General features: G+C 45.6%; 1 protein-coding gene across 6 annotated transcripts in view; it reads left to right on the top strand.

The window, feature by feature from the left end:
- The window catches only part of LOC119461181 (GRAM domain-containing protein 4), a 108,619-nt gene extending 82,938 nt beyond the window's left edge, over positions 1 to 25,681 (top strand). For 4 of the 6 annotated variants that reach the window (XM_049671896.1, XM_049671895.1, XM_049671898.1 and 1 more), the window contains exons 2-20: positions 484 to 648; positions 3,312 to 3,423; positions 7,101 to 7,178; positions 9,831 to 9,930; positions 10,563 to 10,639; positions 11,026 to 11,206; positions 14,231 to 14,256; positions 15,374 to 15,465; positions 15,993 to 16,084; positions 16,716 to 16,752; positions 16,995 to 17,072; positions 17,167 to 17,210; positions 17,746 to 17,860; positions 18,404 to 18,577; positions 20,990 to 21,125; positions 22,175 to 22,265; positions 23,439 to 23,520; positions 23,643 to 23,708; positions 24,791 to 25,681. In XM_049671896.1, coding sequence (XP_049527853.1) covers positions 484 to 648; positions 3,312 to 3,423; positions 7,101 to 7,178; positions 9,831 to 9,930; positions 10,563 to 10,639; positions 11,026 to 11,206; positions 14,231 to 14,256; positions 15,374 to 15,465; positions 15,993 to 16,084; positions 16,716 to 16,752; positions 16,995 to 17,072; positions 17,167 to 17,210; positions 17,746 to 17,860; positions 18,404 to 18,577; positions 20,990 to 21,125; positions 22,175 to 22,265; positions 23,439 to 23,520; positions 23,643 to 23,708; positions 24,791 to 24,913 — 1,869 coding nt within the window. In that variant the 3' untranslated portion in view covers positions 24,914 to 25,681. The remainder of the gene's footprint in view (positions 1 to 483; positions 649 to 3,311; positions 3,424 to 7,100; positions 7,179 to 9,830; positions 9,931 to 10,562; positions 10,640 to 11,025; positions 11,207 to 14,230; positions 14,257 to 15,373; positions 15,466 to 15,992; positions 16,085 to 16,715; positions 16,753 to 16,994; positions 17,073 to 17,166; positions 17,211 to 17,745; positions 17,861 to 18,403; positions 18,578 to 20,989; positions 21,126 to 22,174; positions 22,266 to 23,438; positions 23,521 to 23,642; positions 23,709 to 24,790) is intronic. The other 2 variants (XM_049671894.1, XM_049671897.1) reach the window with 2 other exon arrangements.
- The last annotated feature ends 1,910 nt before the right edge of the window (positions 25,682 to 27,591 follow it).

The raw sequence follows: 27,591 nt of genomic DNA, 5'->3' as shown, positions 1-27,591 counted from the left end.
AGAACATTTCCACTTTATTTCTCCTGCATGCCGCACCGAGTAGTACACAGCCCGCCGATAGAAGCTCCCCCCCCCCCCCTCTTCCGCCATCCGCCCTTGTTCGCATTCAACCCACGAGTGCGACAAATCGCCGCTATCCGCTCTCACTTTTCGAGGGTGAAAGTGGAACAGTGAGCCGCGCCACGCATGCAGTGAGTTAGTCCTTCACCGGTCACTTCTCTCTCACTCATTTCACCGACTCAGTATTTTCTTTCGCTAAGACACGCAGCCATTTCAGTTTAGCTCCTTCGCTTGATCCGGCACGCTCGCTGGTGCGCCTGTAACGCAGCCACCTAAGCCGACGCTACCGTTAGGCCTAATCGTTCGATCCCTCCGCACCGCTAAGATATCGCCGCCGGCCGCGCCATGCGACGTTGGTCGGTCGTCGCGCTGTGCCGTTCTAACGGTCGCTGTTTCTTTTTCGGGCTGGACGGCCTGCTGCAGGTGCCATCGCTGCAAGTGCCGCTCAACAAGTCCATGAAGAACCTGTCGTGTCCCGACCTGACCAAGCTGGCGCTACAGAATGGCGGGGCCTCGGAGGAAGACCTGCAGAGGGCGCCCAGTCTGGGCGACTCCATCGGAGACACCATGTCCCTACACTCGGAACAGGTATACGCGCTCGGCTTGGTGGTTTTCACTGATCTGCCGTTAATCCGCGGAGCAAGAAACGGAGGTACACTGTAAAAATGTTTACACCCTTGAGGGTGTTTGCTTGTCGCACGGGTAACACCCCTACTGTTAAGCCCGGCCCACATGGAGCGAACTTTCACGGCGAACTTCGCGCGGCCCGCACCAGCGCGGCTGATCGCCAGCGTGCCGCCGCCGTGCAGCACCCACATGCGGCGAAAAACAGGCGGCCGTCGCCGCCACGATTTCAGTGTTGCTAGAACAGCGTGATTTCGTTCCCAGTAAAATGCAGTGAAAAAATAGTTTTGTATCTGCAAGTAAACCATTTTTTATGTAATCGCGGTAAATAAAACGACTTATTATCTAGGTTTAATGTCCATTTGACAATTTCTGTCACTTTTATCAAAACATGGACTGCAGGACGCGGAATAATCGCTGGGGCTGGCCACGCTGTGCAGTGGCAATCGTGTTCAGCCGCCGCGGTACCGTAGCCACAGATGCCGTAGCTACAGTGTACTGTACCGTAGCCGCGATATCCGCGGTTTTATGAGAGGTGCTGCGGTAATTGTGCGTTCTGCAAACATCCGTTCCCAGTTTGCACTCGAAGTAATTGCTCAAGAAGGTCGCGGACACATCCTTTCAGTAGTCGCAGAAAACGCCCAGCTGCGCTGTGAACCGGTCCGGACAACGCCACACGACGATCTTTTTCCGTGAGTTCTTGTACTCTGGGTGGCAGCAATCCCATAATATTGGTCGCGCCTGGACGGCTATGATCAGCCGATCGTTGTACGCGATTCGCGCAGCTTTCGTCGCCATGTTCTTTGGCTGGCTAGCCAAGTCAAATGTGGCGGCCGGAAGTCGGACGCGACCGCGCCCTGATTGGTCCGCGCCACTCGCCGCTTCCGGCGAGCGGCGGATCGCCGGCGAAAATATTTAGCCCACCTTGATCGTCGGCGAACAGCCGCCGGCCGCCGGGCGAACAGCCGCCGGCCGCCAGGTGGACGCCGCGCGCGGCCGTTCGCCAGATTTTCGCAAGAAAATCGCTCCATGTGGGCCGGGCTTTAGGGCCTTACAAACAATGTATAGAGGACGACAACGGAGCTCTAACTGGACGTGCGATGACAAAAGACGTATAGTTGAAAACTATCTAATCATTATGACAGCCTTGGGGGCACAGAAATATCCGACGGGAGAATTTCAAAGGGATAGATATGTAAATTTACTTAATGCACTTTTTTATGTCGCCTGTAACAGCTGTCATCATTTTTTACTTGCAAGAAAAAGTCGGCAAACAAGATGTCATCATGAGTTCCCACCTACAATTTGATCTTACTCCTTAAACGTGAGGGTGCGATGCGACAACCGAACACCCTTTATATACCCATAAAGGTGTCCCTTAACGAATTTCTTTAGCGGATTCCTAAAGGCACACCAGAGACAAACATTAGAGGAGGGGGGGGGGGGAATAGAAAAGCATAAGGCAGGGAGGTTAACCAGAATAACGTCCGGTTGGCTACCCTACACCGGGGGAATGGGAAAGGGGAACACAAAGATGACAGGGAGAGAGAAGAGGGAAGGAAAGAAGGAAATTAACGGTGAGTTCGCTGACGTGTGTGGTCTAATAGTAATTGTACTAATAGTCACAGACGTTCACACAAGCCCGTCGTCCTCTTATGTCTTGCCGGGACCTAAGGGGCTTGGGCACCGTCAAGCGGAACGCAAGCCTCTTGCGTACCCTAATCTAAAACTCTCTATTAACACATTTCAGGCTGGGAGGTTGTATATTTCAAAACAATATTCACGCTTTTTCGGCGCGGACTGGATTCTAGTATTAGCAGAAAAATATCAAGGCCCAGTTTTCACTTTTTTGAATTTGGCGCCCGAACAGCGGCTTCAGTGACGTCATTGTGACGTCAGCGTTTTCAATGCATTATTGTGTACTCCATCCGTTTTCGTAAAAGTAACGTTCCCAAAGCTTGTCAGGCTTGACCTTCGTTTATTTTCAAATAGAATGTTATCTTTTGTTATAAGCATCCAATCAAACCAGACAGAGTTTCGCAAGAAGATGGAGAGTTGAAGGGTATCTCTGCTGATATATAGATAAGCAATTACCTTGTTCTGATAAATAAATAAATAAATCGGATAGTCAAACAATCAATCAATCACAAAGAACAGCACTCGATGTGCCGTAACTTTTCACCACGATACATTTGTTCAAGGATACACCAGTCCCTAATGGTAGCGGGATCGAATCCCGGCCACGGCGGCCGCATTTCGATGGGGGCGAAATGCGAAAACACCCGTGTACTTAGATTTAGGTGCAGGTTAAAGAACCCCAGGTGGTCCAAATTTTCGGAGTCCCTCACTACGGCGTGCCTCATAATCAGATCGCGGTTTCGGCACGTAAAACCCCATAATTTAATTTAATTATTTTAACCAGTCCCTAATGGCACGCGTACGTACTCGCGTGCCAGACAATCAGCCTTTGCAGAAAAGCGCTAGCGACGAGTGCTTCGCAAGCGAAGGGTGCTTCGCAAGCGACAGAGTTATTGTACACGCGTGCCATCCTGACAAGAGTCCTCAATAGTTGCGGAGACGATAACACGCACAGGGTTTCTTATCTCCGACACTTCCCCATTGTGCAGTGTACGGAAGACGAGCTGCAGTTTGCCTTCAAGAACCACAACCTCTTGGGGACCGACAGATACGGCGAAGACAGCGACTCCTCTGACTGCAGTCACCTGGAGATGATGCCCGGTGAGTGTTTTCATCGTGAGCTTGTGTGGCAGATACCTATGCGACAAAAAAAGGCATGCGCTATGCATCCTTTCTTGTAGTCTATACTTAGTCGGTTTACCCTTTCCTTTCAGACATCCCCACCCCCTCCCCTCTTTTTTTTTTCCGCAACAGACGATGTTGCGAAACGTGAACGTCACATCGCACTAAGAAACTTTATCTTCGCGTAAAGTGAACCGTGACGTGGTCGGTTGTCAACATATGCTCTTGCGAATGCATCGAATCGCTGACGACGAGAAGGAAAAGAACCCGCAGTGAAGCGAGTTCTGTTTAGCATTTCTAATGTCCGTGCGTTGTGCCCTTACGAAACCAGCGCATGAAGGAAAATATACAATCTTGCGGCGAAATTGAGCAGACGAGCATGAGCATTCATTCGCAGAGCGAGGAAGGGAGAAAAAAAAAGAAAGAAAAGCGCACTGCAATTAAAACGAGAGAGAGAGAGAGAGAGAGAGAGAGAGAGAGAGGGGGGTCGTAAAATCCGGACTGTCCTCGCTTATGACAGCACCAACGCATAAGATGACAACTTCAGAGCAACGCTGAATCAGAACTACTGCAAACGAGCCAGCCCTTACAAAAGACGTCGCAGAGAATCTGTCGTGTTTTAATAGGCTTTGTTGTTGCTTTCAATTAGTTTTCTGATGAGATTCAATTGAATGCGCAGCATTATTTTTTGCAGGGGAGTGGGAAGCGATTAAATCTCACATAAAATTGTATGGGTCGCGCACTCAACACCCCTGAGGAAAGCAATGGTGCAAAAAAAACGCCAGCAAGCAAGAGACAATTAGTCCATTCCACTCACGGCCTGCTGCATACAGGGAAAGTAAAAAAAATGGAGTACACTTAAGCTTTGCCTTTAAGAGTCGAACGCGAGGGCACTCAAATATCCCTGGCTGCTTATCAGGCCCAGCGCCGCCTCTATTTTTTTCAATATAGAGGAGGCGCTGATCAGGCTTCCCGGCAACTGCCGCTTTTTCTTTTTTTGTCCAACGAGCGCCATCTGGATGGTGTTTTTGCAAGGAAGAAACCGCGGCGCGCCGCTGCATGAATTGTAGAAATACTAGAAAAGGGGTTTGTGTTTGAGTTTCGGCGTCAAAGAATTATGTTTTCTCGTATATTCAAATTACAATCCGACGCTGTCACGTCTGTAGGTTGTGGTTAAGTCGTACTTAACGATTTTTCTGACGGATTTTACTTTGAGAAATTCAATGTTGTTCACTAACTGCCTTGCGCCAAGCGGAGAGCCTGCGCTGTCGAGGTGGTTCAGGATGATTATTTCCGCCAACGACGCCGGCGCGCCCACGCTCACACCGACGCCGGATTTTCTGCGACACGGGCCCCTTTAATGCTCTCGCGTTAAAATAATATTAGGTTAAATTGTATTAGTAAATTACGCTCTGGGCAATAGCACATCGACCACTCTATACTGTGAGAAGAGGCTTCGTAGAAAAGACGCAAAAAAAAAGAAAAAAGAATTTCCCGCACCTCCTCGACGTGCCGTCATGCATTTTTTGCAGGGTAGGGTCGACGCCATCAAGGCTATAGCCTTCCAATCTAAGCGGTCATCGCACCTCACGGTATAGTTAGCGACGCAAGGTTTTACGCTTGCTACTGCAGTGGCCTTACCTCCCGGATTACCTAACAAAACAGCGGGGCTTACCGCGGGTAGCTTACCTTGCGTGCAGCGATGAAATCGTCGCAGTGCTTAGCCCTGGAGCGCTAAGCTGACAGTTTAAATGCACGGCAGGAGGAATGGTTTCGCTGAATGCGGCAGCGTTGAACCCGTTCTTCCAAGGCCTTCTTACTGCGAGGTCACAGCGTCTTGCGCAGACATGCAGAATAGTAAGTGCGACCTGCTCGCCTCTGTAAAGGCGAGAGATATAAAGCCGCGAATGCGAATCTGAAGACCTTCGTCAATGGCGCGACGAGGCTATGAGCCACTCCTGCTAGCCAGTAGCCGAAAGAATACCGAGAAGCGCATTTTCCCCCCTTTCTTTCTCTTTCTAATAAGAGGAGAGGGAGGAAAGGAAGGGGGGGGGGGCAGCCACACGCCCCACAATTAGCTACAAGTGGTGACGTTGCGAGTTAAGCTTAAATAAGTTGCTCTATACCGATAGTAAGTTGACACCGCGCGGTTACTGTTTCGATAAGCCATAAGTAAACTAGGAACGCGACGTTTGAGGGTACAAGACTTTGATCATTCCCAAATCTACAGCATTGCTATAGCACAGGACGAGATTGCCTCGGTTTTGGCGCTGAGCCGTGCTCCCACAAGGGCTGCAGAAGATAGCGCCAACCTTTCCCTTTCCCAACGAACCACTTACTACTACTCGGCGAAGCCATTCTCACCACCCCATGCAACCTGCGCTGATAAGTAATTCAAAGAAGAAAAAAAAATGAATGCTTGATAAAGCTGAAGGCAGAAAAATTACTAAGGGTCCCTTATGCTACAACTAAGACGACTTGAAGGCGAAAGCCCGAGCACCGCCAACTCAATGACACGACGACCACTTTTTTGCCGAGTCATCTTCACTCCGAACCCATATTTGGAAAGTCAATTTTGCGAGTCATCCTTATTTCACCAAACTCGGACTGTGACTCAGCACTTATTTTTGCTGATTCATCACGGTTCTTTTTTCTTCTTTTTTTTTTGAAATACACCCTTCCTATGATTCACACGCGTATAGGCAAATTTTCAGGCTATACGAGCAATGGTAGCTTAATGAACATGTGCTTATAGGTCTTAGTGAATTTAGTTTGTTTTTAGGTCGTGAATAGTGATGGACTGTCAATAAATGAGTCAAGGTTACATCATCTTATTCCAAGGCACTGGCATACTCCACAGAAAGAAAGTCACCGGGGTAGGATGACTATCTCTGCCGCGTAAAAACTATTCCTTTATCATTGCTGACGAAACGCGGTACGTCCCCGTCAAACATGGTAGCGCCTTTCAGTAAAGTGAATCGTGTGCAGTAATAGTAATAATCTGCACATTAAAGTGAAGTGCAGCCACATTGGGTAATCAGGGGTGGCACGTCCGGTTTACTACCCTGCACTGGGTGTGGGGGATATAGGGATGGAAAGAGAGAGAGAGAGGAGAGAGCACCAGTCGCACGCGCACTTCGGAGACTGAAGAAGTTACAAAGAAGCAATCGCCGTATACCTTTTCCAAACTTCTTATAAGCCATTTCAAACAAACGTGGAGACCGCCGAACGTATATATGTCGCATATACGGAGCGAATCGGGCCGATAATACATTTTCGGGTGAATGCGTGCGCCTATCTTCCACGCATATATGCCGCTTAGTCGAGATGCGAGCGATATATGCACTAATGTTACATCCAAAACTACACAATCTACACGGCATTATAATAATGCGAATGTAACGGCCTTCCTGCCTGCATCGCTTCGAAGAAAATGTAATACCTCGAAAGCCAAGTCCGCCATCGAAGAGCACCCTATACATTGACCCACATGACTGCTGTATACTCATGCCAATTGCTCATGCAATGCCCCGAATCGAGGTACTTGAGGTATAATAAATAAATAAATAAATAAATAAATAAATAAATAAATAAATAAATAAATAAATAAATATGACGTAAGGGTGTGTTCACACGTGACGTCCGCTCTGGCGCAGGCACTCCCCGAAACATCCTGACTCCGCGAACTATGCTGCGTCACGCCGACGTCACGGACACGCGTGCGCCTTTCCTGGGTAGATATGCACAGTTTGATTCTCTTGAAACGGGCGTTCGACGCAACACGAATTCGAAACGCTGCGCGCTCGGTAGTGGTTATAACAGACGTCATCATTTTGCCCGGAAAGTTCGAGGAAAGTGGCCGGGAGACTTGGAACGAAAAGTAGTTATGCTGTGTAACACGTGTACGCCTAACACCAGTAGTCATAGAATAAGAATATGTATAGGAAAGACGAGAGTTAAAAAAAAAAAAAGAAAGCGAAAGGAAAAGAGAGATATCGGCGTATACTGTGACAAGGTCTAGACTGACGCTGCTTAACTACACCTAACGACACGCGCTCCCCGGCTGCGGTTTTCAAGGCCGTGTGAAAATTCCGAAACGTCAGACATCACTATACAGTCGAACCCGGGTATATCGAACCCACATATAAGGAATTATTGTTTATAACAAACAGCAATAAAATTCCCTTGAAAATTTTTGTATAAAATTTTTATTTCATATATGGAATTACCTATAGTATATCGAACGTTTTTGTGGTCCTCTTCAGATTCTTTATATCCGGGTTCGACTGTACATAAAGGGTGTATTTTTTTTTTTAGAAAATAGTTCTTTTTTCTTTTTTTAATAAAAAGGCAATAGGCACAGTGAACGTAGCGTTCTTGCAGACGAGTTCATAGGCGAAGCGGACATACTGTGCTGGTAATAACCTGAGCTTCAGAAGACTAACAAAAATTCATTAATTAACGGTTTTGTGAGTGCCTTGGGGGCAGTTGTCTCAGTGGCAAATTTAGAGGCAGTGACATTTTCGTGCACGCCCATCTTTTAAAAATCTCGGAAATGGCACCTAATTCGAGAAATTCGCCACAAAATTCCAAAACTCAATCGAGGAAATATCGAGACTGAGCGCGTCCGCTACGCGTCAGACTACAGCGCCCCGTAAAGAAGAGTGGGGGCGTTTAATTATAAAGTGGCAGCCATTTACCACGAGGTCGCCTAATGGAAGACTTGTGGAAGTATTCCAGAGCTCTTGAATAAGTTTTAGACTTTTCACAACGGAGCCAGAATGTAGACCCCGACAATGTAAACGCCGAAGTTGGCTTGTAGGAAACAATCGGTGTGAGTGCTTCCCGACATTCCCTATACAACTTTCGAGGTAATACAACGAATTTTGTTTTAATTAAGTGCCTACAAAAAAAAAAAATACTAGAACAAGTATAACTTTATAACAGCGAAACACACACGCTATATATACCTGATTCCACTGGTGTATAAAGTTTTCTTTAAAATATAATGCGCGCTTTTCACATATATTTTTCTTTTATTGTACAACTGTACTGTACCGTTTTTCGCAGCTAGCATTAGCTGATGATGCATGGGATTTTTTGGCGCAGTGGCCAGGGATGGCCAAAGAGCGCCAGCCTAGCTAGCGTTAGCCAAGCTATTACACGAACTAAAATAATTTTTTGTTTAAATACGGTGCGAGATACAATTATGAGACCGAAGATGTTTGATCGTCAGAGGTCTGACGACAAAACACTGCTGGTCATAAAACTTAACTTTTTAATTATTATTTTTTTTTTCGTTGAGCACCATAGCTAACATAGCTGGGTCGCTAACATAGCTGGGTCGCAGTAGTTCCTCCCACTGCTGACAAGTTGGCTCCACGCATCAAACGAAGTCAATCCAAACCGCGCTACGCGAGAGGCACCGTTACCCAGCTAGCTTCGGCGGTCGAAAACTGCACTAACTATACACGGCGCTCTGCTATAGCGCTGTAGTAGCTGGTACATGAAATTCCGTACACGCTTACGTGTACGGAATTCGTACGTGTACACGTACGAGTACATACACGTACGAATTCGTAGTACATACACGTACAAGTACGTGTACGTACACGTACGAATTCCGTACGCGCTTACGCTTTTCAAGGCTCTGCGAGGCAGCTGTCTTCCTTTGACCTCGTGGTTTACTTTTATATTTGTTGCCCTAGCGTTCGAGATATGAAATTCGGGCTTTACCCTTTAGAGGAGGCACAGTTCGTAAAATCGGAGTTTATAACGACGCTATGAAACACGCAAACGCAACTGTGCAAGCTTTGGCCTGACAACACATAGCACTGATGTTTTTCCTCCACGACTGCGGAGAAGGATGACATCTGTAAATATAGAACTGTTTTGTTATTAATGCGAAAGCATTATATGGCTCTTGAGGCGGAAAATGCGGCATTGGCGTGACCACGATGGTCCAAAAAGTCCAAGTGGCCCAAGTGAGTGAGATGAACCAAGTGGGCCAATCGAGGCAGTTGATGGCGTTAATTAATGCAACGTTAATAAAGGCTGATTGAATTAAGGCCATGGTATATAAGGCAGGTTTAATTATGATAGAGTTAATTACAGAACTCGAACCATCGACCATTGGTGTTAATTAAGACTGAAGTTAATTAGGGTACAGTTAATTAAGATAGAGCTAATTAAGGCACTCGGTCCCACTATCTTTGGTGGGAGTCGAACCCTCGACCTTTGGTCGTCGCAATGCTTTGGCATTCATCCACATATGGATAACTAAGTGTCCCGTGAATTGTTTTCTTTCTTTTTGTCTATCTTCAATGCGCATATGCAGTAGCATGCCTGAAGCTATAGGCTAACGTAATCCTCAAACACTTGCTCAGTTTCAGATGACGACGCCTTGCATAGCCAGAGTGACAAGTCCTCTCAAAATGATTCGAGTTCACCGAAGCTCATGATGAAGCGACCGGCTCCTCGACAGAGGTGAGTGACGCAAATATCGTGCATATCTACTTGCCATAGAAACGTACGCTTAAAGTGATTGCAATGGTTCGTGCACCCTCTTGTCTGAAACCTAGCTGTTCTGTGTCATATATGTTTCCAAGATGTGTAAGCACGCAAAAGTCGGCAAGAAATAAGGGGTTATACTTAACGTTTGTACTGGTTTGTATCATCTTGCCTGAAGCCTGTTAAGAGTCATATATCTAATCACGAAAAAAAAAAAAAACTAATAAGGCGGAAAGAAGCAGCAAAAGTGTGCACTGGTATCTCGGAGGCGACACCTATCATTCGCCGAGTGTATACTAGATGGCACCACAATACTGCACCGCAGCAAACATACAGGCTTCAGAATCAAAGCGCGTAATATGTGCGTCATGCTAGCGCAACATCATCAAACTGCAGGTGAAGCGGTGATTGACGAACAAAAGTACGTAATACTTCAAAGGTATACCTTGTGCAAAAGGGACCTGAACTTTTTATCGCGTACGTGTCTCTCTGACTCGCAGTTTTATGTGAAGAACATTTAGTATTCTTTTTCTTCTTTGCAAACACTAACAGTACAGGACGTCTCGGATACTCTTTGGCTATAAAGGTGTTCTTTTGCACGTCTTCAGGCGAAAGGCTCCGGCACCCCAGAGCCCCCTGGCCCAAAACAGCGCAAACAGGATTCCAAGCATCAAAGTCACCTGTGGTTAGTGTTTTCCCTTGGGAACTGCTTACTCCTTCATTCAATCCTTGATGACAATACCGGTGCGTTGAGCACGATTGTGCGTGGAGTCGTACGTCCGTCCTGGCGTACGACGCCTTCGCTCATGAGAACACTGGCCTACTTGAAATTTCCTAAGTGTAATCTGCGCCTCTAGCCTAACTTGTTTATATTTCGTTTAGCGCTGTAGTGCCGGTGGTAATTTTCATTTTTGTGACACAACTATTAGGTGTTATCATTTCAAAAAAAAAAAAGGAAGGTAAACTAACTAAACCAAAGCTGTATTCTTCTGCTCACATCTGTATACTATAAAATGCGTCCGCGTCGGCTATCGGCATTTCGTAACGCGACCGCAACTATACCTCTTGCAGAGACGCCGGCGCTGCGGTCATCCCCTGCGGAGAAGTCCAATGCCTCCGACTGGATGACGGTTCAGCTGACCCATCTGAAGCGCTTGTTCGCCGAGCTGCAGGACGACTTCTCCGAGTGGCACCCCGTCGAGATTCCAGACCAGCCACCCAAGGAGAACGACGAGTCCTTCTCGCTCAAATAGTACGTGGCGCCTATATATCCTCGATGTGGAAAAGACATCATCGCACTTGCTTATAACCACTTGAGCCACACATCATTGATACCATCGTCCTGGTACCGTGAATATGCAGTTAAACCCGGATATAACGAATTGTCGTCTATAACGAACAGTTGTAAATCCCCTTGGAAAGTTTTATATAAAACCTTTATTTTATATATTGAATTATTCATGTATCGGGCTATTTCCCCTTCGAGTTCGATATATCCGGGTTCGACAGTATATATATATATATATATATATATATATATATAATATATATATATATATATATATATATTCGCAATGCACACGGACTATAAGTGGCGCCCTAGGTGGTCCATGATGGCTGACAGAGAGAGTATCAGAATTCCCGACTGCGCGTCCCCGTCGTAGCACGCCGGGCTTTTTCTAATCCTGCTCGTAACACACCGAGTGTATTATTTTTTGGGAGTTTATTCTCATCGGCTGGGGAAATTCCGCTGCCTTTTACAAAACAGCTATATCTAGGAGAGATTATGGGACACCTTGAATCGTAAGAAAAAAGGATCCGTTGTCTAATCGAAGGCGATGAGATTTTCAACGCTGGCCGTCTTATTTGTTGCGGCGTCAAGACATGCAGTGCTCACGCTGTTACAATTCAAGGACTGTGTGTGCAGACGTCCCACGTCCAAGCTATTTGTTGTGTTGCAGCCGCAAATCGCGCCCCGTAAATATAAATCAGCATTGAATGTAATAATTAACGCCACGCGTAAATATAGATGACTAGCGTGCATAACCAGAAATATACGTGCGTGCTTGTTCTTTTACGGCGAATGACGCCCTTGACCTTACAGATATATGCGACGCGAAGCCAATCTAAAACGAACGCTTAGGCTAGAGTGCAGCGTTATCGGTTTGAGCCAAAAAAAAGTACGCCGATCTTGTTTTCAAATTCGGTTTTAATCGAAATGGGTCAGTGCAAGCAAATATGCCAGAGACCTAGTGATCGGTTCGCAGCTGCGAACGTAGTTGCGCTCCGATGCAACGAGCCTGGCGAGGTCGAGGACGCGCTTCAGCGTGCCGCCCAAATTTATTGTTTGCTGCCATTTTGCCTGCCACTGAGACAAAAGCGAAGATTGGTGTGTGTGTGTGTGGGATCGGAGGGGGGGGGGGGGGGGGTACATGGAGAGCTTTGCAGCGCAGACGACGGTGGCAAAACGTGCGCTGCAAACCTTAATTCACTGGCGGCGCCTCGAGATTGCCGATCCGGACTTCACCGCCCACGCGTCCAGCGGAAAAGAATCAACCTTATCTCATCCTTCGCCGCTCGGTTGGTGCACTGAGGCACGCAACACATCCTGTTGCTTTTAATATTTTTCCATGGCGTAAATAGAAGCTGTTAACAAAACAGAAACGCGTCCGCGCATACCGAGTCACCCGATAACACCGTGCGGATACTCTTTGAAATATTTCTCTCGCTGGCCACTACGCGGCGCGACAGTCTGTGTGCATTGCGAATAGCGATCGTGCATTTCGCAAAAAAATTGGTAGGCACTGCTGCGTTTGGGAAGCATCGTGCGCAGGGCTATATATATATATTCATACTGCAATCCCAGGAAGGGATTTTCGCAGGGTGGGCGTACAGAGACAAGCACGGATCAAATATTCACACAGAAAAACAAATCCAGAAAAAACAAAGGCCGCAAATGATTAGTAAACAAACAAAATGCATCAACATTGGAGACCTTTTTAACCTTCAATGATGGCAGTGGAACACAGGAGCAGACATAGCAGTACAGTACGGTTTATGGCAAATCCTAATTATATATGTATAGATGTCGTGGGTTCGAATCCTGGAAGCAGCAGTGCCTACAGATGTGTTGCGAAATGCAAGAACGCTCGTATACAGCGCCGTATAAACGCGTGCGCACGCTAAAGAAACTCAGGCAGACAAAAATAAATCCGGAGCCGTCCACTACCGCATAATTCATAATTCACGTGTTGCTTGACATGTCAAAATCAATCAATCAATCAATCGATCAATCAATCACGGATACAGCTCGAAAATTATGCATGTGTCTGCAAGGCTAATTGGCGCACTTCGTTCTAAAGCGCTAAGCAGTGCCGCTCACTTAGCAGCTAACATTTTTGAAAAGCTGAAGCTCTTCATGACGTTGCTTTAAATTTGACTACCTTAAAGGCGCGCTAAAGAGGCCCACTAAGTTAGCTTACATTACACTAATAGCATATTATTTGAAAAGCTTATTTTTGGTAATTTCACGGTAAGAGTTTTATCATTAGAACAGAAAATCGGTGCTATTTTTTTTTTTATTTTGCGCCTAAAACTCAGCACCGGTACGTCAGAGTGACGTCACAGTATTTTCTCGTATTTGCGCCTATGTGGCACGGTAAAGCTTATTGGAAATTGCTAAGTCCAGTCTTTGGATCCCTTAGAGAATACAATTTAAAAAAAAATTAAATTATGGGGTTTTACGTGCCAAAACCAGTTCTGATTATGAGGCACGCCGTAGTGGGGGACTCCGGAAATTTGGACCACCTGGGGTTCTTTAACGTGCACCTAAATCTAAGTACACGGGTGTTTTCGCATTTCGCCCCCATCGAAATGCAGCCGCCGTGGCCGGGATTCGATCCCGCGACCTCGTGCTCAGCAGCCCAACACCGTCGCCACTGAGCAACCACGGCGGGTAGAGAATACAATGCAGCTCATCTGTATATAGATGGGCTGCATAGCGGTATATCGTACATACCGGTATATACCATTAAAAAATTAACTAGGCCCGAGCGAACGCCGTCAAAATCTGTGACGTCACGGCGAGCTGGTGTATGAACTTCAAGGAGGCGTCGCCACCTGTCCTTGTCTTTTATTATTTAAAAAATGACGAAGGGTTGTTTTCTCTTCTTGCGTTTCCGTTGTGCGCGCTGCTTTGTACACATGTTCGACTACAACGATTTATCTTCTACTGATTACCTAACCTTCCCGTTTCCCCCACTTTCTCACCTCGCAGCACCAAGGACACCCTGTTTCGATTCGGTAAGTGCAACCCTTTTGCTGCGAAGAAACTACTATTGTGCACTTGATCAGATAATTTTTGTTTAATTGACGGTCTAAATAAGTCTGCTCCCCATCGGCAGATTTTAGCTTTCACTTTCATATGCAACAAACCCCATTAAAATCGGTGCACTGGATGCCGAGAAAGACGACTTTTTCCCCCCTACTTCTCATGTATTTGGATAGAAGCTCTTGAGGCAATGTCTCTTCTTAGCTGGGCAGGATTTTACTGCAGCGTTCTCCTAACGAAAATCTCTCAAGCGCGTCGCACGAAAGCAAAAGAAAAAAAAAAGTTGCAGTTTCGCCCGAAAGGCGAAGCATCAATTGCGATAGCAAATTAGTAGAGAGCTATTCGGAGTAGGGATAGTAGTTTTATCGGCTGCATAAACTTGGAATTAACAAGCGTGGTGTCAGCGCGCACAAGCAAACATGAATAGACCACACTGAATGACCGCAGACAAGGACTGTCAAAACGCTGGCAGCAATCACAGCCGCCGCCGCGGGCAAGGTTCGTGTGGTCTATCGCTTCAAAGGAAACTGAGCGGCGGATGCACAACGCATACAAAGGTCAGAGCCGTGTGGAGATAAGAGACCGTGCAGGCGACGGCCACAGCCGGGCAAAGTACGAACGGAGTTGTTCGCAGAGTAGAAGCTGCGCCCCCCCCCCCCTCCCCTCCCTCCCGCGCTGCCTTACCGCTTTGTTGCTTTCGCGTGGGAGATAGAGTGGCAAGGTCCCCTTACGCCCGATTCCAAGATACGCCTTTGGTGCCGGAGCACAGCGTCGCCCCGCCTCCCTCCCATACCCCCACGGCCTTTCGCGCGACGGTCGTTTGCTTTCGGCCGTGCGTTCGCTCTCCGTGATAGCGCGCGCGTCCCCCCCCCCCCCCCCCCCCCGCGCGCTTTCGCTCGCGCATACGGCGCGCGGCGACGATTTTATCGCCCTTGGAATCTATACGGAACCTCACGGCGACGGCGACGACGGCGGCAGAAATCCGGTTTAAGTGTCCATATAATTGCTATCGCAATAAAATGAAAAGGGAAAGAAGGATTGGAAGGAGGGCGCACGTATTTGAATTCCTGTCTGCTTTCTCTTCCGCAGCCTGTGTGGACTGTTCGTTGCGGGCAGTGCAGCATGAGTGCACGAAGCTTCTCCAGTGGAAATCGCCACTGCAGACGCTCCTCGTCGTTGCGGTGAGTAGCTTTGCGTGCTGCTTCGAACGTGCCATAAGTTGCAGCGGTACGGCCACAGTTCTAAAAGTACTAAAATGTGCTCCGATATTACGCACAGGAACATTGACGATAGTCAGTCTAGGTAACAACAAATAATCAGCTGAGAAGTCGTCCATTGCCAAGCAAGTTGTCTGATGTGCGTTTCATTTTGATCGTTTTCTTCAGTTTCACTGCAGTACAGCAATGTTATGCGGCAAAGCATACGCAATGTAGTGTGGCGAAGCATGTCGCCAAGCAGTGAAGCATACTAAGGGTGAAGAGGAGCCTAGTAAAGCTCACGGTAGGTTAAAAACGGCGAGTGTTTTAAGGAGCGTTTGGTTATTGTGTCACTGGAAGGCACACCGTCGCCTCGGTGCAGCATTTCGTTCGATAAATACTTCGTACTTACGACATGACGCATATTACTGCAATCGAAGTCACAAAAGCGACACCGTGGAAGCTGTGTTGTAGAGTGTAGTGAATGACCGTGACTCTCTTTGACTGTGCAGGCCATTCTTCACGGACTCTGGAACGACTGCCTGCTGACTCTCGTCTTTATCGGAGTCGCGTTGGGGCTCGTTAAGAACTACATGAGCATGAAGTGAGTGTCCGTGGATTAGCAATACTCACTCATCTCTGTGTTCCTTTTTTTTTTTTACGTGATAAAAGTGCCAGGGAAGTCTTTGACCGCCTGACGTGGCAACTGCTTGACACTACTTAATTTTAAAGTGCAGCTGAAACGAAAATACAAGACACTCAGTTAGCTTGCGGCACCTCGTAGTGATTCCCCCTTGTAAAAGGAAAGTAATTATCCTTGATTAATTAAACCTGCCTTAAGGCATATTTCGAAAGATTTTGGAAAAGGTTAGTGCTGGTGTTTGATATGCAAGGCTGCAAGGTTCCATGTTATCGATTTATTTATTTATTTATTTATTTATTAGTATGGCTGAATAAGGAGGCGTTGGAACCAATCGATGGTGCCGGCTGCTCCTTGTTACATGAAGAAATGTAAACAAGATGAAGACTTGTACGAAGGCCAAATAAACAAAAAAATCATAAACATACACTCCAAATACGGACTGTCATGCGAGAGAAACACGTCGCTTTTCTTTCCTTTTCCTTCTTTCTTGAGGATATCTTAGAGGAACTAAGGAATAAGTTTTAAAGTGGTATAAAGTAGCTTTCGGTCTTATGTTTGCGCTCACGAAGAAATTTCATTTCTCGCTTTTCAGAGGCTTCCTCGGCTCAACCACAGACGACTTTTTCACGGTGAGTGAACGCACCTCCTCACTGCTCCATTATTAGCAACTTCACTAATAAACATAAAACGAGAGCACAGCGCAAATTGCCTGAAATAGAACAAACGATACGAGGAAAACAACAACTTCACCATTATCTTTCCCACGCGATCGTACAGTTATTCCAAGAAAATTCTGAGCTTCTTAATTCTTGCCGCGCAAGAGCTGAGAGTACATAACATTGAGCTGTTCTTCCTCTTTTATTTGCCTCAGACCGATCACAAAAAGCTTGGCATCGGCATGGGAATCGACAAGGTGCCGGCGATCATGTCTCTCAACATGAAAATAGCGGTAAGTATATCTTTGCTATGGAAATCGCACGGGTTGTCGCGGTTCGCTATCTATGAGGAGGCTCACAATCTTTATATTTTCTGCCGCCTTTCAGAAAACATTTCACGTGCTATCGGACGCTTTTGACAAAGGACTAAGGTAAGTTTCATGCGATATATATAAATAGATAGCTAAAGCATGCTTTCCGAATCCTTCAGCAAGCTTGTAGAACTTCCACAGTTCCTTTTGTAGCCACACTCAACCGAAGGGCCACAAAGGCGAAATATTACTTGAACATTACTTCCCAAAACGGTGATTCAGACTGCTGCTGTGGAAGCGGAATAGCTTTCTCCACGAAACAGAGCATTACCTATAGTTTAAGAAAGACAATTTATTCTAACATTACTGTTGTCAGAAATGAAATTGATGGTCAATTTAGATTACTGTGCTTTCTACGTATGTTTCCTCCTGGCTACGCTTAACCTACACTGCAATAATCCTGCAGACACTGGTAAATAAAAAAATTGCAATGCCGTAAGTTCAGTGTACTGTCCATATGTAATTCATGATAACTATCAAACTTTTGGTGGCCTTTCATGACATATCTAAGAAAGGAAACGTCTTCATGCACACGCGAAGATCACGTACGTATTCACTGACTACGTACTAATCCTGATGTATGTATCCGTCGCAGCTTGTGGACTTGGAGGAAGCCGGCGGTGACGGCCAAAGTATTGGGCATCCTCGGCGTGTTAGCCCTGTACTCGATGATCCGGCCCACGGCGGAAGTCATCAAAGTGCTCGGTAAGCTTCCCCTTGGCGGCATCTCGACTTCACAGTTTAGTGCGCTCGAGAAGTGTCGAATTCAAATCGAAGCGCTCGAACCTCGTGTCGCCCGTTTCTCACCACGAGGTGTGGCTTGGAGGAAACAGTGCACAACACCGGATAACTCCCATCAGTGCTTGCAACAGCATTTTATAAGCTCTATAGTAGTTGAGGCAAAACTATTGTCGGCGGAACGAATTCAGTAGTAAGTTAGTAGAATGCTAAGAATTTTTCTTTGCGGAAATATTTACTTATTACCTTTCTGCTTATTAGGGTGTTTATTCGTAGCTGACTCTGCACAGATTATACGTTCTTCATTCTTGTCTCTTCCTTTTTAAGTTACCTTCCCTCTCTGTTCAGAGCCGAAAACTATAGCGACATCTCTGGATGTACACTCGGTGTACTCCTTTGTACTCCCTTTCGCGCACTCCTTGTAACATCGCAGCTATACATGTTTAACAGGTGAACACTTCCCGTTCGTATGACCGCGAGACCCACGCGAATGAATGCGTCGTTCTTGCAGGCACCGCCCTGGTTCTAAGGCCTTTGTCCTGGACTATGTGTTTGTGCGGTTCCCGCGAGTGCGCGCAAAGTACGACTTGGCGTGGATCCTGTGGAACGAGCTGCCCACCGGACCCGAGATCGAGAAGCAGGCGCGCATGAACAAGAAGAAGGAGAAGCTCGCCAAAAAGAAGTCCGACGTAAGCGCTCTCGTATATCAGTTCGTCATTTTATGCACTGTGGAATGACGATATTCTGAACATGGTCGTCGAATTCCGTCACGACATTGAATTCCGCAATGTTGGCGCTTTGAGCCAATCAGAGATAACGAAACCGCGCCCTGTAATTGTGAGGCAAACAGAGATGACAAGATGGCGTATTTGACAGTATGGCGCAATTCTGACGATGTCCAGAATGGCGCCCCAGGCCTGTGTCCACTTGGCTTCCCAGAATGTTCGAGCTCTAGCTGCTTGATCGCCTGTTGCGTACTCTAGACGGCCTCCTTCACACCATACCTTTTTATCTGTTTGACGCGAATGCACACTGTTAACCTGCTTCAGATGATCCTACCACAAACCGCACTCCCTTCCCTCACCCACCCTCTTTCGTTGTTCCAAAACAACCATTTATTTATTTACTTTTATCTATTCGGCATACCTACATCGCCTGTACGGCATTATCGTAGGGCAGTTAAAATACAGCGGGTCACAATGGAAAAGTTTTCAGCAATATCAAAAGAATACATCAGTAAATGCAACATCGGTTAAGCCCTGAAGTTCGCAATAGTGGAAGACAAACTAAAAAAGTACAGCAACATCTAGAAAAGGAAAAAAAAAAAAAACAGACTGTGCACACAGTAGCCTATATTCAGAGATAATAACAGAACATTCAAAGAATATGGCACTCAATAGCATTCTCAATACTAGACGCTACCATCACTTCATTAGGGAGCTCATTCCAATCGTTAATCGTGTTAGGAAAAAATGAATATTTAAACTCATTGGTACGGCATTGATAAGCTCTAATTTTGATAGCGTGGTCTCTCCTAGATAAAACTTAATGCGGCTCCTTAATGAACAGTGTTTTGTCAATACCAGTTGTGCTTGTGTATATATTGTAAAGGAATTTCAATCTTAGATTTTCCTGCACAAAGAGAGAGTTTTCCAACCCAACCCTTCCCGTATTCCGGATCCTCTGATAGTAAAATTATATTTCCTGTTACAAAGCATGCTACTTGCTTCTGGACGCGTTTTATTTTGTCTGCGAGGTTTTCAATGTACGGATCCCAGGTAACGCATGCATATTCTAGAATAGGCCTAACGTTAGTTAAATACAAGGTTGCCGTCAGTGATGAAGGAGAATGCTTCAAATTTCGTCGGAAAAAGTGAAGAAGACGGTAAGCTTTCGCCCTAATTGAGTTAACATGATTAGACCAGTCAAGCGTTTCAGAAAACGTAACTACGAGGTACTTAACATGCTCAGTGATACTGAGTGAAATATTACTTACACAATAGGAACTGTGGAAATTTTTTTTTTCACATGGTAACATATACTGGTATTCAGAGTCATCTGCCACCGGTTGCACCAGATACACTTTTTCAAGGTCGCCCTGCAAGACAGACATATCGGCAAGGCATTTCAGTGGACGATACATGACACAGTCGTCGGCATGCAGTCTAATGCTTGATTTAACGCCTACTACGAAAGCGTTAATATATACAAGAAATAAATGTGGCCCAATTACAGAGCCTTGAAGCACTCCCGATAGCACGTGCATTAGAGCCGATGTCACCCCATTAAGAATAACTTGCTGTGTGCGCAGGTGTAAATAATCTTTTATCCAGCTGAGAATATGTTCAGGAATGCCTATAGGAATGATAATTTTAAGCAAAGCAGATTGTGCGGGACAACATCAAATGCTTTCCGCAGATCAAGGAAGAGTGCATCCATTTGTTCACCATGGTCCAAGCTGAGTGCAATGTCATGCGTGAATTCGGTTAGTTGGGTTACGCAAGAAAAACCATTTCTGACGAGCAACAATATGTCGAAGTCAACCGCTCATAACTATTGGATCTCTCTAGACATGCCTGTTTTAGTCGGGCGTTATGGTTTTCTCTCTTTTTGCCTGCGTGCGTGTGTGTGCTGGTCCTTTTACTTTGGGCGACCGAACTATTTGACGCCAGTTCAACACATCTACAGACTGTTGTCTGCACTGTTCACCATGTAATCAAAGTGTGTTATACGAGTGATCACTGATCACCATGCACTTAATGCGTCATTTAATGAGTATACGTCTGTAAAGAGACGCTGTTTGCAGTAATAACTGCGACACTTCGTCTAATTACTAGATTAGGCTTAATTGAACCACGTCCCCTATTTCCTTACTCCCAATGTAGGGTAGCAAACCAGACTCGTCTGGTTGACGTCCCTACTTTTCCTCTCCTGGCTTTTGTTTGTTTTTATCTCTCTCTCTCTATGTATACGGCGCAAGAACGTGGCCTGTTCCTCTCCACAATCACTCCCCCTATCTCTCTCTCTCACACGCGCGAAAGGTAGGGTCCTGCAGCATTACGTCTGTTTTGTTACATTTGCAATGCATGTTCTTTGTGCAGCAGCCGCCGCTCATAATGATCAACAACAACGCGAGCGAAAGCCGGTCCCAATCTCCGGTCTCCTTCCGCGGGGATGACATCGACGAAGTTCTCAGCAGCATCTTCAATATTCCCACTTCGGAGATGTGCCTGCCAGGTAGGGCACCTGTGGATGACTCTGTGGATGAGTCGACTCCGTTTTTTATTATTATTATTATTATTGCGACAGCTGTTATATGGACATTCCCGGTGAACCTTCGCCGTCGCCGTGAGGTTCCGTATAAAGTCCAAGTGTGATAAGATCATGCCCTGCACGGCGTGAGCTAACGTTGCAAGGGAAAGTGTGCTAGGATGAGCTGCCAAGGATAATTGCTTGATGTGCGCCGTGTTGCAAGTTGCGTGATAAAGCACACGCAAGGAGGGGGGTTGCCAGGCGAGTGTGCGTCTCTTCTAACTTAGCCATCGCTGCGCATGACTGTCCGCGCCGCTGAGTGCATACTCGTCCCGTGCGCTATACCTTGGAGATAATTATCTGCGGCGGGTTCACACGTAGGGGCAAGTCGAAATGGCTGGTCGCTTCATGTGCGCGGTCCTCCCGTGCACCTAGTGTGGAGATCGCATAATCTCAAGCTTCGCAGACTTTCCAGTTTCCGGCGTAATTTTGACCAAATGAGATGCTTTAACGTGCACCCAATGCACGGTACACGAGCGCTTATGCATGTCGCCCCCCTCCCCCATCAAAATGCAGCCGCCGCGACCAGATTTTGATCCCGCGACCTCGTGCTTAGCAGCGCAACGTCATAGCTACTAAGCCACCACTTGCTGGTATGGTTCAGGAAATACGGTTGGACCAAGTGACAACGCTATCGTAGTTGAGCAGAACCCAATTCAGAGCTAGTGCAACAATGCCAAGTTATAGCTTTAGGAAAAAGAAAAGTTACACATCTGGTAAGGTTTGTCTGCTTCATGAGAAAATACCACCAGTTTTACATAAAAGAAGAAGAAAAATGAAAGACCCTTGGTTAAGTTTCCGGAGCGCGACCAATCCCCCTCGTGTGTCATGTTTTGAGGCCATAAGAACAGTAACCATTGGCCGAGGACACAGTATTGGCTCTTTGACCTATGACATTTCTGTTTCGCGACAGAATGGCTCCTGAAGAGGCGTGTGGATGTAGACATTTAAGTTACTCCCTCCATCTGTTGCAGGCTGGGAACAAGGCAGAAAGTGCACGCTGATCAAGAAGGAACGTTCACTCACCTCTGCATTCCGCAACGGTCGCCTCTACTTGACAGACCAGTGAGTACAAACTATGTTCACGTCAATGGTACCCTTGCAATGACAATGGCAGCAAGGTCCACATAAAACGTATTGCTATTGCGAAAGTCCTGGACAGCTACATTGGTTCACTCTAGTTTAGCGGACCTTTAATTTATGACCTTTCGAACCAAACTACTTGCAGCTTACGTTTAAGCTATTTCCATTTTACAGGAGGTAGCCTGAATATTGAAGTTGAGACACCTCTTAAACGGCTGGCTGTGGACGCGCGCGTAGCTCGACGAGAAAGCGCTCGTTGAAGTTTGCTTCTCCACAACAAGATACCTAATGAGGAGAAACCCGTTTCTGTGTGCCGTTTGCCATTAAGGCCGGCATTCTCGACCATTTCTGGAATACTTGTGGCGTGACGCAGCGCCGAGGACGCCGCCTCACTGAAGCTGCGGGCATCCTCTGAATGCGCTCGACAATTATGCGATGTCGAAATAACGCTGGTGTGAAGTGTGCCGTCCCTTTCACCACACCTTCCGCTGGCTTCGTTATTGGCGCTCACTGAAAGCCATGCCCCAAAAGTGATCGTTCGAGGAAAGTGCCACTGGTTACAAAGTGCCTGAACACGCTATTAAAGCCACGACTAACGATCTGCGACTTGGTGTGTTGAACGCCTGATTGTAGGGCCGTATGCGTGAAGCAAAGCAAAAGAGCCTGAACATTGTGAGAAGTGTACATACGAATCTGATGCATATACAAAGCTATCGGAAAGTTGTCAAAATATGAGCCAGAGTGCGTCGTTATTCTGACCAAGTCCGTCATATGATCTGATTAATTCTCCATCTTGTGAGCTCTGATTGGCTCCCAGAGCAGCTACAGCCTTCTCTCATTGGCTGAAGGCACAAACATGACGAAATTGGATACCATGGCAGAACTTTAGAGTATCCAGAAAATACCCAAGTGTTTCAAATTTCCAGAGGTTCCATGGCTACCGCGTACACATTCAGACTGTTCTTTGCAAAACAGAGCTTCACACTTGGCTACCACGCTCAAAATGTGTAGCTACCAAGCGAACGACTGTCATTGCATGTGAACGTAACTTAAATTTATTGGCACGAACCGACTGTCACCTGCAGGCTATATAGCCTGCACAATCTTCAGGTGCGCTAAGTTTGCTAACGTTCCTGTCTCGTTTTCAAATTGCAGCTACCTGCTTTTCTTGCGGTACAAAGCCCAGCATCCCAAGAATCTCACCATCCACCTCTCGGAAATTTCCAAGCTCGAAAAGGTGAGTTTCTGTCCCGCTAAATACACTATGCACCCCCATTTCATATGACTGCAGTAGCTGTGCTAAAACCTTGGAAGTGGTGAACTACTCCTCAGTGCCAACTCTTGTCTGCTGTCTTTCAGGGAAAGACGGCATCGTGGATATCCGGCGATGGAACGTCCCTCATCGTGACCATGAAGAACGGCGAAGTAAGTCACGTCTCTGCGTACGGCGCATGTTTTAGACGCTTAGCGGGACTTATCCTTTGACATGGACGGCATAAACCGTTAGCACGTGCCATGGTCAAGCGATCATCGAAGCACAGAATCGCATTGTAATCCGAAAGATGTATGGGCTAAACATAGTAAGTCCACATAACCTTTCCTGTGTTAAAATGACACACACTGGGTGCGCACAGGGTTTCGAGGCATGGCTGAAGGAAGTTTAGCCTTCATTTTCGTCAGCAATATACTTCTATCTCCTTTCGTCAAATGAATGAAATTATGGTTTTGAAATAATTTCTTACCAGTCTACGTGCGTTTAGGTTATACTTTTAGCATTAGCTTTGTTAATTCTGGATCAGCCAGTCTTACTACAAGCGATGGCTTTTGCTGAACAAGAAATGACAAAATGCGTCAGGGTGAAGAAAGACAAGATGATACTAATGTCTCGTGGCAGCAGTGGTTGCTATTTGGCAACACAAGCCGTACTCCTTTGAGTAGCCTGGGCAATCTTGTGCAGCTGGTTTACCATCTCATAAACATGTTTAGATGTTGCTTTTAAAACAGTTGTGCATTTCCAACGGTAGAGCTTGGTCAATCAAGCATCAAATTAATTTTGTATAATGCCTAAAATACTGTACAGCACAGGATGGAGTTATCCAGTAATCCAGTGTGTTGCATGTAGCCATCCAGCTGCAAAACTAAAACAGTTGTTACAAAAAACTGAAATTCAGTTGTCCAAGAATTGAGAGCTCGATTTTCAACAAACTAAAAGCGATACATGCAATGCTATCCACACCCAAGCCTTTTCTTTTTTCAAACATACTGTACCTTATGGATGTAACTATGCCTGACACCAGCATCCTAACTAAATGACCCCATGTTTCTAAAGAATAGCCACACTGCTATTATATTTTGAATTGTCTGCTACTATCCACTTTATTCTGTTCTTTGTGTCGCAAATCTGTGCTTGAATGTTTCTTTGTGTCCAGCTGGATGGACTTGCACAAAAAATCTACAGTACCTATGTTAAAAATAAGTAAATCTTATTTCCTGTGTTATCATTGCAGGTGTACACTTTTGGCACCGTCGCAAACCGAGAGGAAACCTTCAACAGCATTGTGGAGCAAGGAATGCAGAACAACTGCAAGTGGGCATCCATAGCCGACCTCCTACAATCTAAGACCAGCTAATCAAACTCACCGCTCGAGGCCTTGTGCATACACTCCACATTCCACGCGCAAATCATTTGTACATATGGCCATTGTCATAGTCAAACTCTGTGGCGCCACCTATACGTCTCAAATGATTTCTTGCCTGTGCAGAGTTGTGTTTGTAGTTTTCCTAGTCAGTTGCTGTAAATAGCCATGAATGTTGTGTCGACGAGAGTCCGACACCATGTAATGAGCCAACAAAGAGATTATACAATGTACATAGTAAATGAGAAGCTCAGTCCTGGCGACAACTATACAAACATGCCAGGCTAGGCTCTCCGAATGCTTAAGACCTTTGCTTGCCTATGCAAAGGAATCTGCAAGCATCCCACGATTTGAGTTGTTGCGCACTGTTTCTCACATGTGTTTCACAGCCGACAACAAAGACTGAAAACATTGGCAGGAAATATCCAAGAAGACATTTCCGAAGATTCCCAGTGCAACCATGCTTGGTATTGCACTGACTTGCCTTTTAAACAACAGCTTAAAGTGTGTTAGTCATCAGTATTCAGTCTACAGCCAATGTGTCCTTACGATAGTGACCAATTCACCACAAGACAGTGTGAGCACATGCGACGTGTGATAAGTGAGCAGCATGTTCACCTCTTCGTTTACAACAAAAAAATGGGCATATGTTTTGAAGCTATTTTATGAGGAAGACACCTTTACCTCAGTTGTTGAACATTGAGTCATTTATTTTCTGCTGTTGCTCTTTCATAATTCAACACAATAAACTTGTATATCAAAGTGTGTGTTTTCTTGTTGATAGCGGATATGGGCTGATACCAAGATCAGCCCCAGTTGCTTAGTTGTTAGAACTTAGTTGTTCACCAGCTGCAACATTCTTGCAATGTGCATTTAACAGTTGAATTTTAAGCTGCTACTTTAGAGACCTCACTGTAGTCACTCACCCTGAAGAGTGCATAAAGCAAACAGGCATATGTTTGAATAAAAATCAGAATAAAGACCAAGTTAACTGCACATGCTGGATAGGTGGGCAGCTCACCTATAGCGAATTCCATAGTGCAACCAGTAGATTTTGGAGCTCAAAGATTGCACATGCAGGAGCTCGTGATAATTTTTAAGGTGCCTGCGCAATCAGCACATAAACGAGGCACAGTGAAACTACCACGGAGACTACAAAGCTTACTACAAAGTTACTCTACTGTTTTGCAGCTGAAACTGATGCTGACAGCGTCAACACATGTCCATGCTGGTCACACTTAGCAGCCACTTCTTCCATTTTCTGAGAGTACAGTCACCTCACAATGAATCAAGCTCATGACTATTTCCAGAGGGCGAAATGCAGCACCAAGAAACAGCTCCAAAAGTTCTTATGAAGACGCGAACTTACTCAGTGGCACTTCCAACGGTGGTAAAAGCCCCCATGAAAGCATGTTTGAAGCAGTTACAAAAGTTCCTGTTACCTCAGTGGAAAACCCCAGAGGATATAAAACAAACCTAAAATTTTCAGTTGACCCAGCACATTTACAACCCATAGTGAAGTCACTTTAATTCTAATAGGGCTTTTAACTTGGACTTTTTGGCGTTCTAAAGTGAAGATGCGGAGCCAAAGGCAGCCGATAAGGGGACGCCCACTAGGCTTGAGTAGTCGATATGTGCGCAAGTTTAAAATTCAAGCAGCCACACCCTGGCTAGTGGCACTACGAGAACGTACGTGCGACACTGTAGGAATACATTCAAACACATACCACAGAATAAAGGGACAAAGGTTCTGTGTGATCCTACAATATCAATTACGCACCAAATTAGACTAAGCAAATGCTAGTCACAAAACCAGCCGCACATTTGTGGGGACTCTCCTCTTCCGAGAAATATCCATTAGCTTCCTAATGTATCCAAAGCAAAAATCCATGTTCCCTAGGAGATTGAACTAAGGAAAGTCAACTGCAATAAAGCTATTCCACATGCTTTGGCTTCATAATCATGCAGTGTGTGATTACACAGCCATGCAGCGTAACCATGAACGTGCAATTTGCAGATAAATACTTAAATCAATAGCTGCAATAGGCAAGATGGCATGCGCACTATTATGTCTTGTTCTAGAGCTAAGTCCTTTACCATTTTACCAGCTGCACTTTAAATATGCAACAAGTTTGTGATAAAGCAAAAAGCAATAACAATCTACAATTATCTGCTTTGAAATTGGACAGCAATAGGAAGAGGGGTTTGCAAGTATTTTTGTACCTTTCCAAAAATTTAAAGCAAAATTTTTGATAGCACTTGACAATCAGTTTGACACTTCTCACTTAATCGACAGTATGCAATTAAGATGTTTCAGGCTAAAATTTGGACACTTGTGCAATTCAGCTTCGCGAGTAAATAATTTATCTAAAGTTGCTTCTAATAATGAATGCACACGCAAGACAAAACTGCACTACAGTCCACTAAAGTTTGCAGTATTCAAGAAAGAAAAAAATGTGAATAGCTTTAAAAAAAACCAAGTGTCCAAAAATCAATTGAATCAATTTTTGAAACAAATTGCTTCCAGTAATTCATAAACCAATTAAAAAAATAAAACAGTATAGTTTGGTTTCTGCCTCTATCGTAACTTTTTTAATGTACTTAAAGTACCCAAGGCTTATCAAGAAGCCACACTAAAGCTTTCACAAGCTGCTCAAAAGCTTTAATTTGCA

The sequence above is a fragment of the Dermacentor silvarum genome, chromosome 8 (assembly GCF_013339745.2).
Source record: "Dermacentor silvarum isolate Dsil-2018 chromosome 8, BIME_Dsil_1.4, whole genome shotgun sequence".
NCBI classification, from domain to species: Eukaryota; Metazoa; Arthropoda; class Arachnida; order Ixodida; family Ixodidae; genus Dermacentor; species Dermacentor silvarum.
Note: the sequence above shows the minus strand (reverse complement) of the source record. Positions and strands in the feature narration are given on the sequence as shown.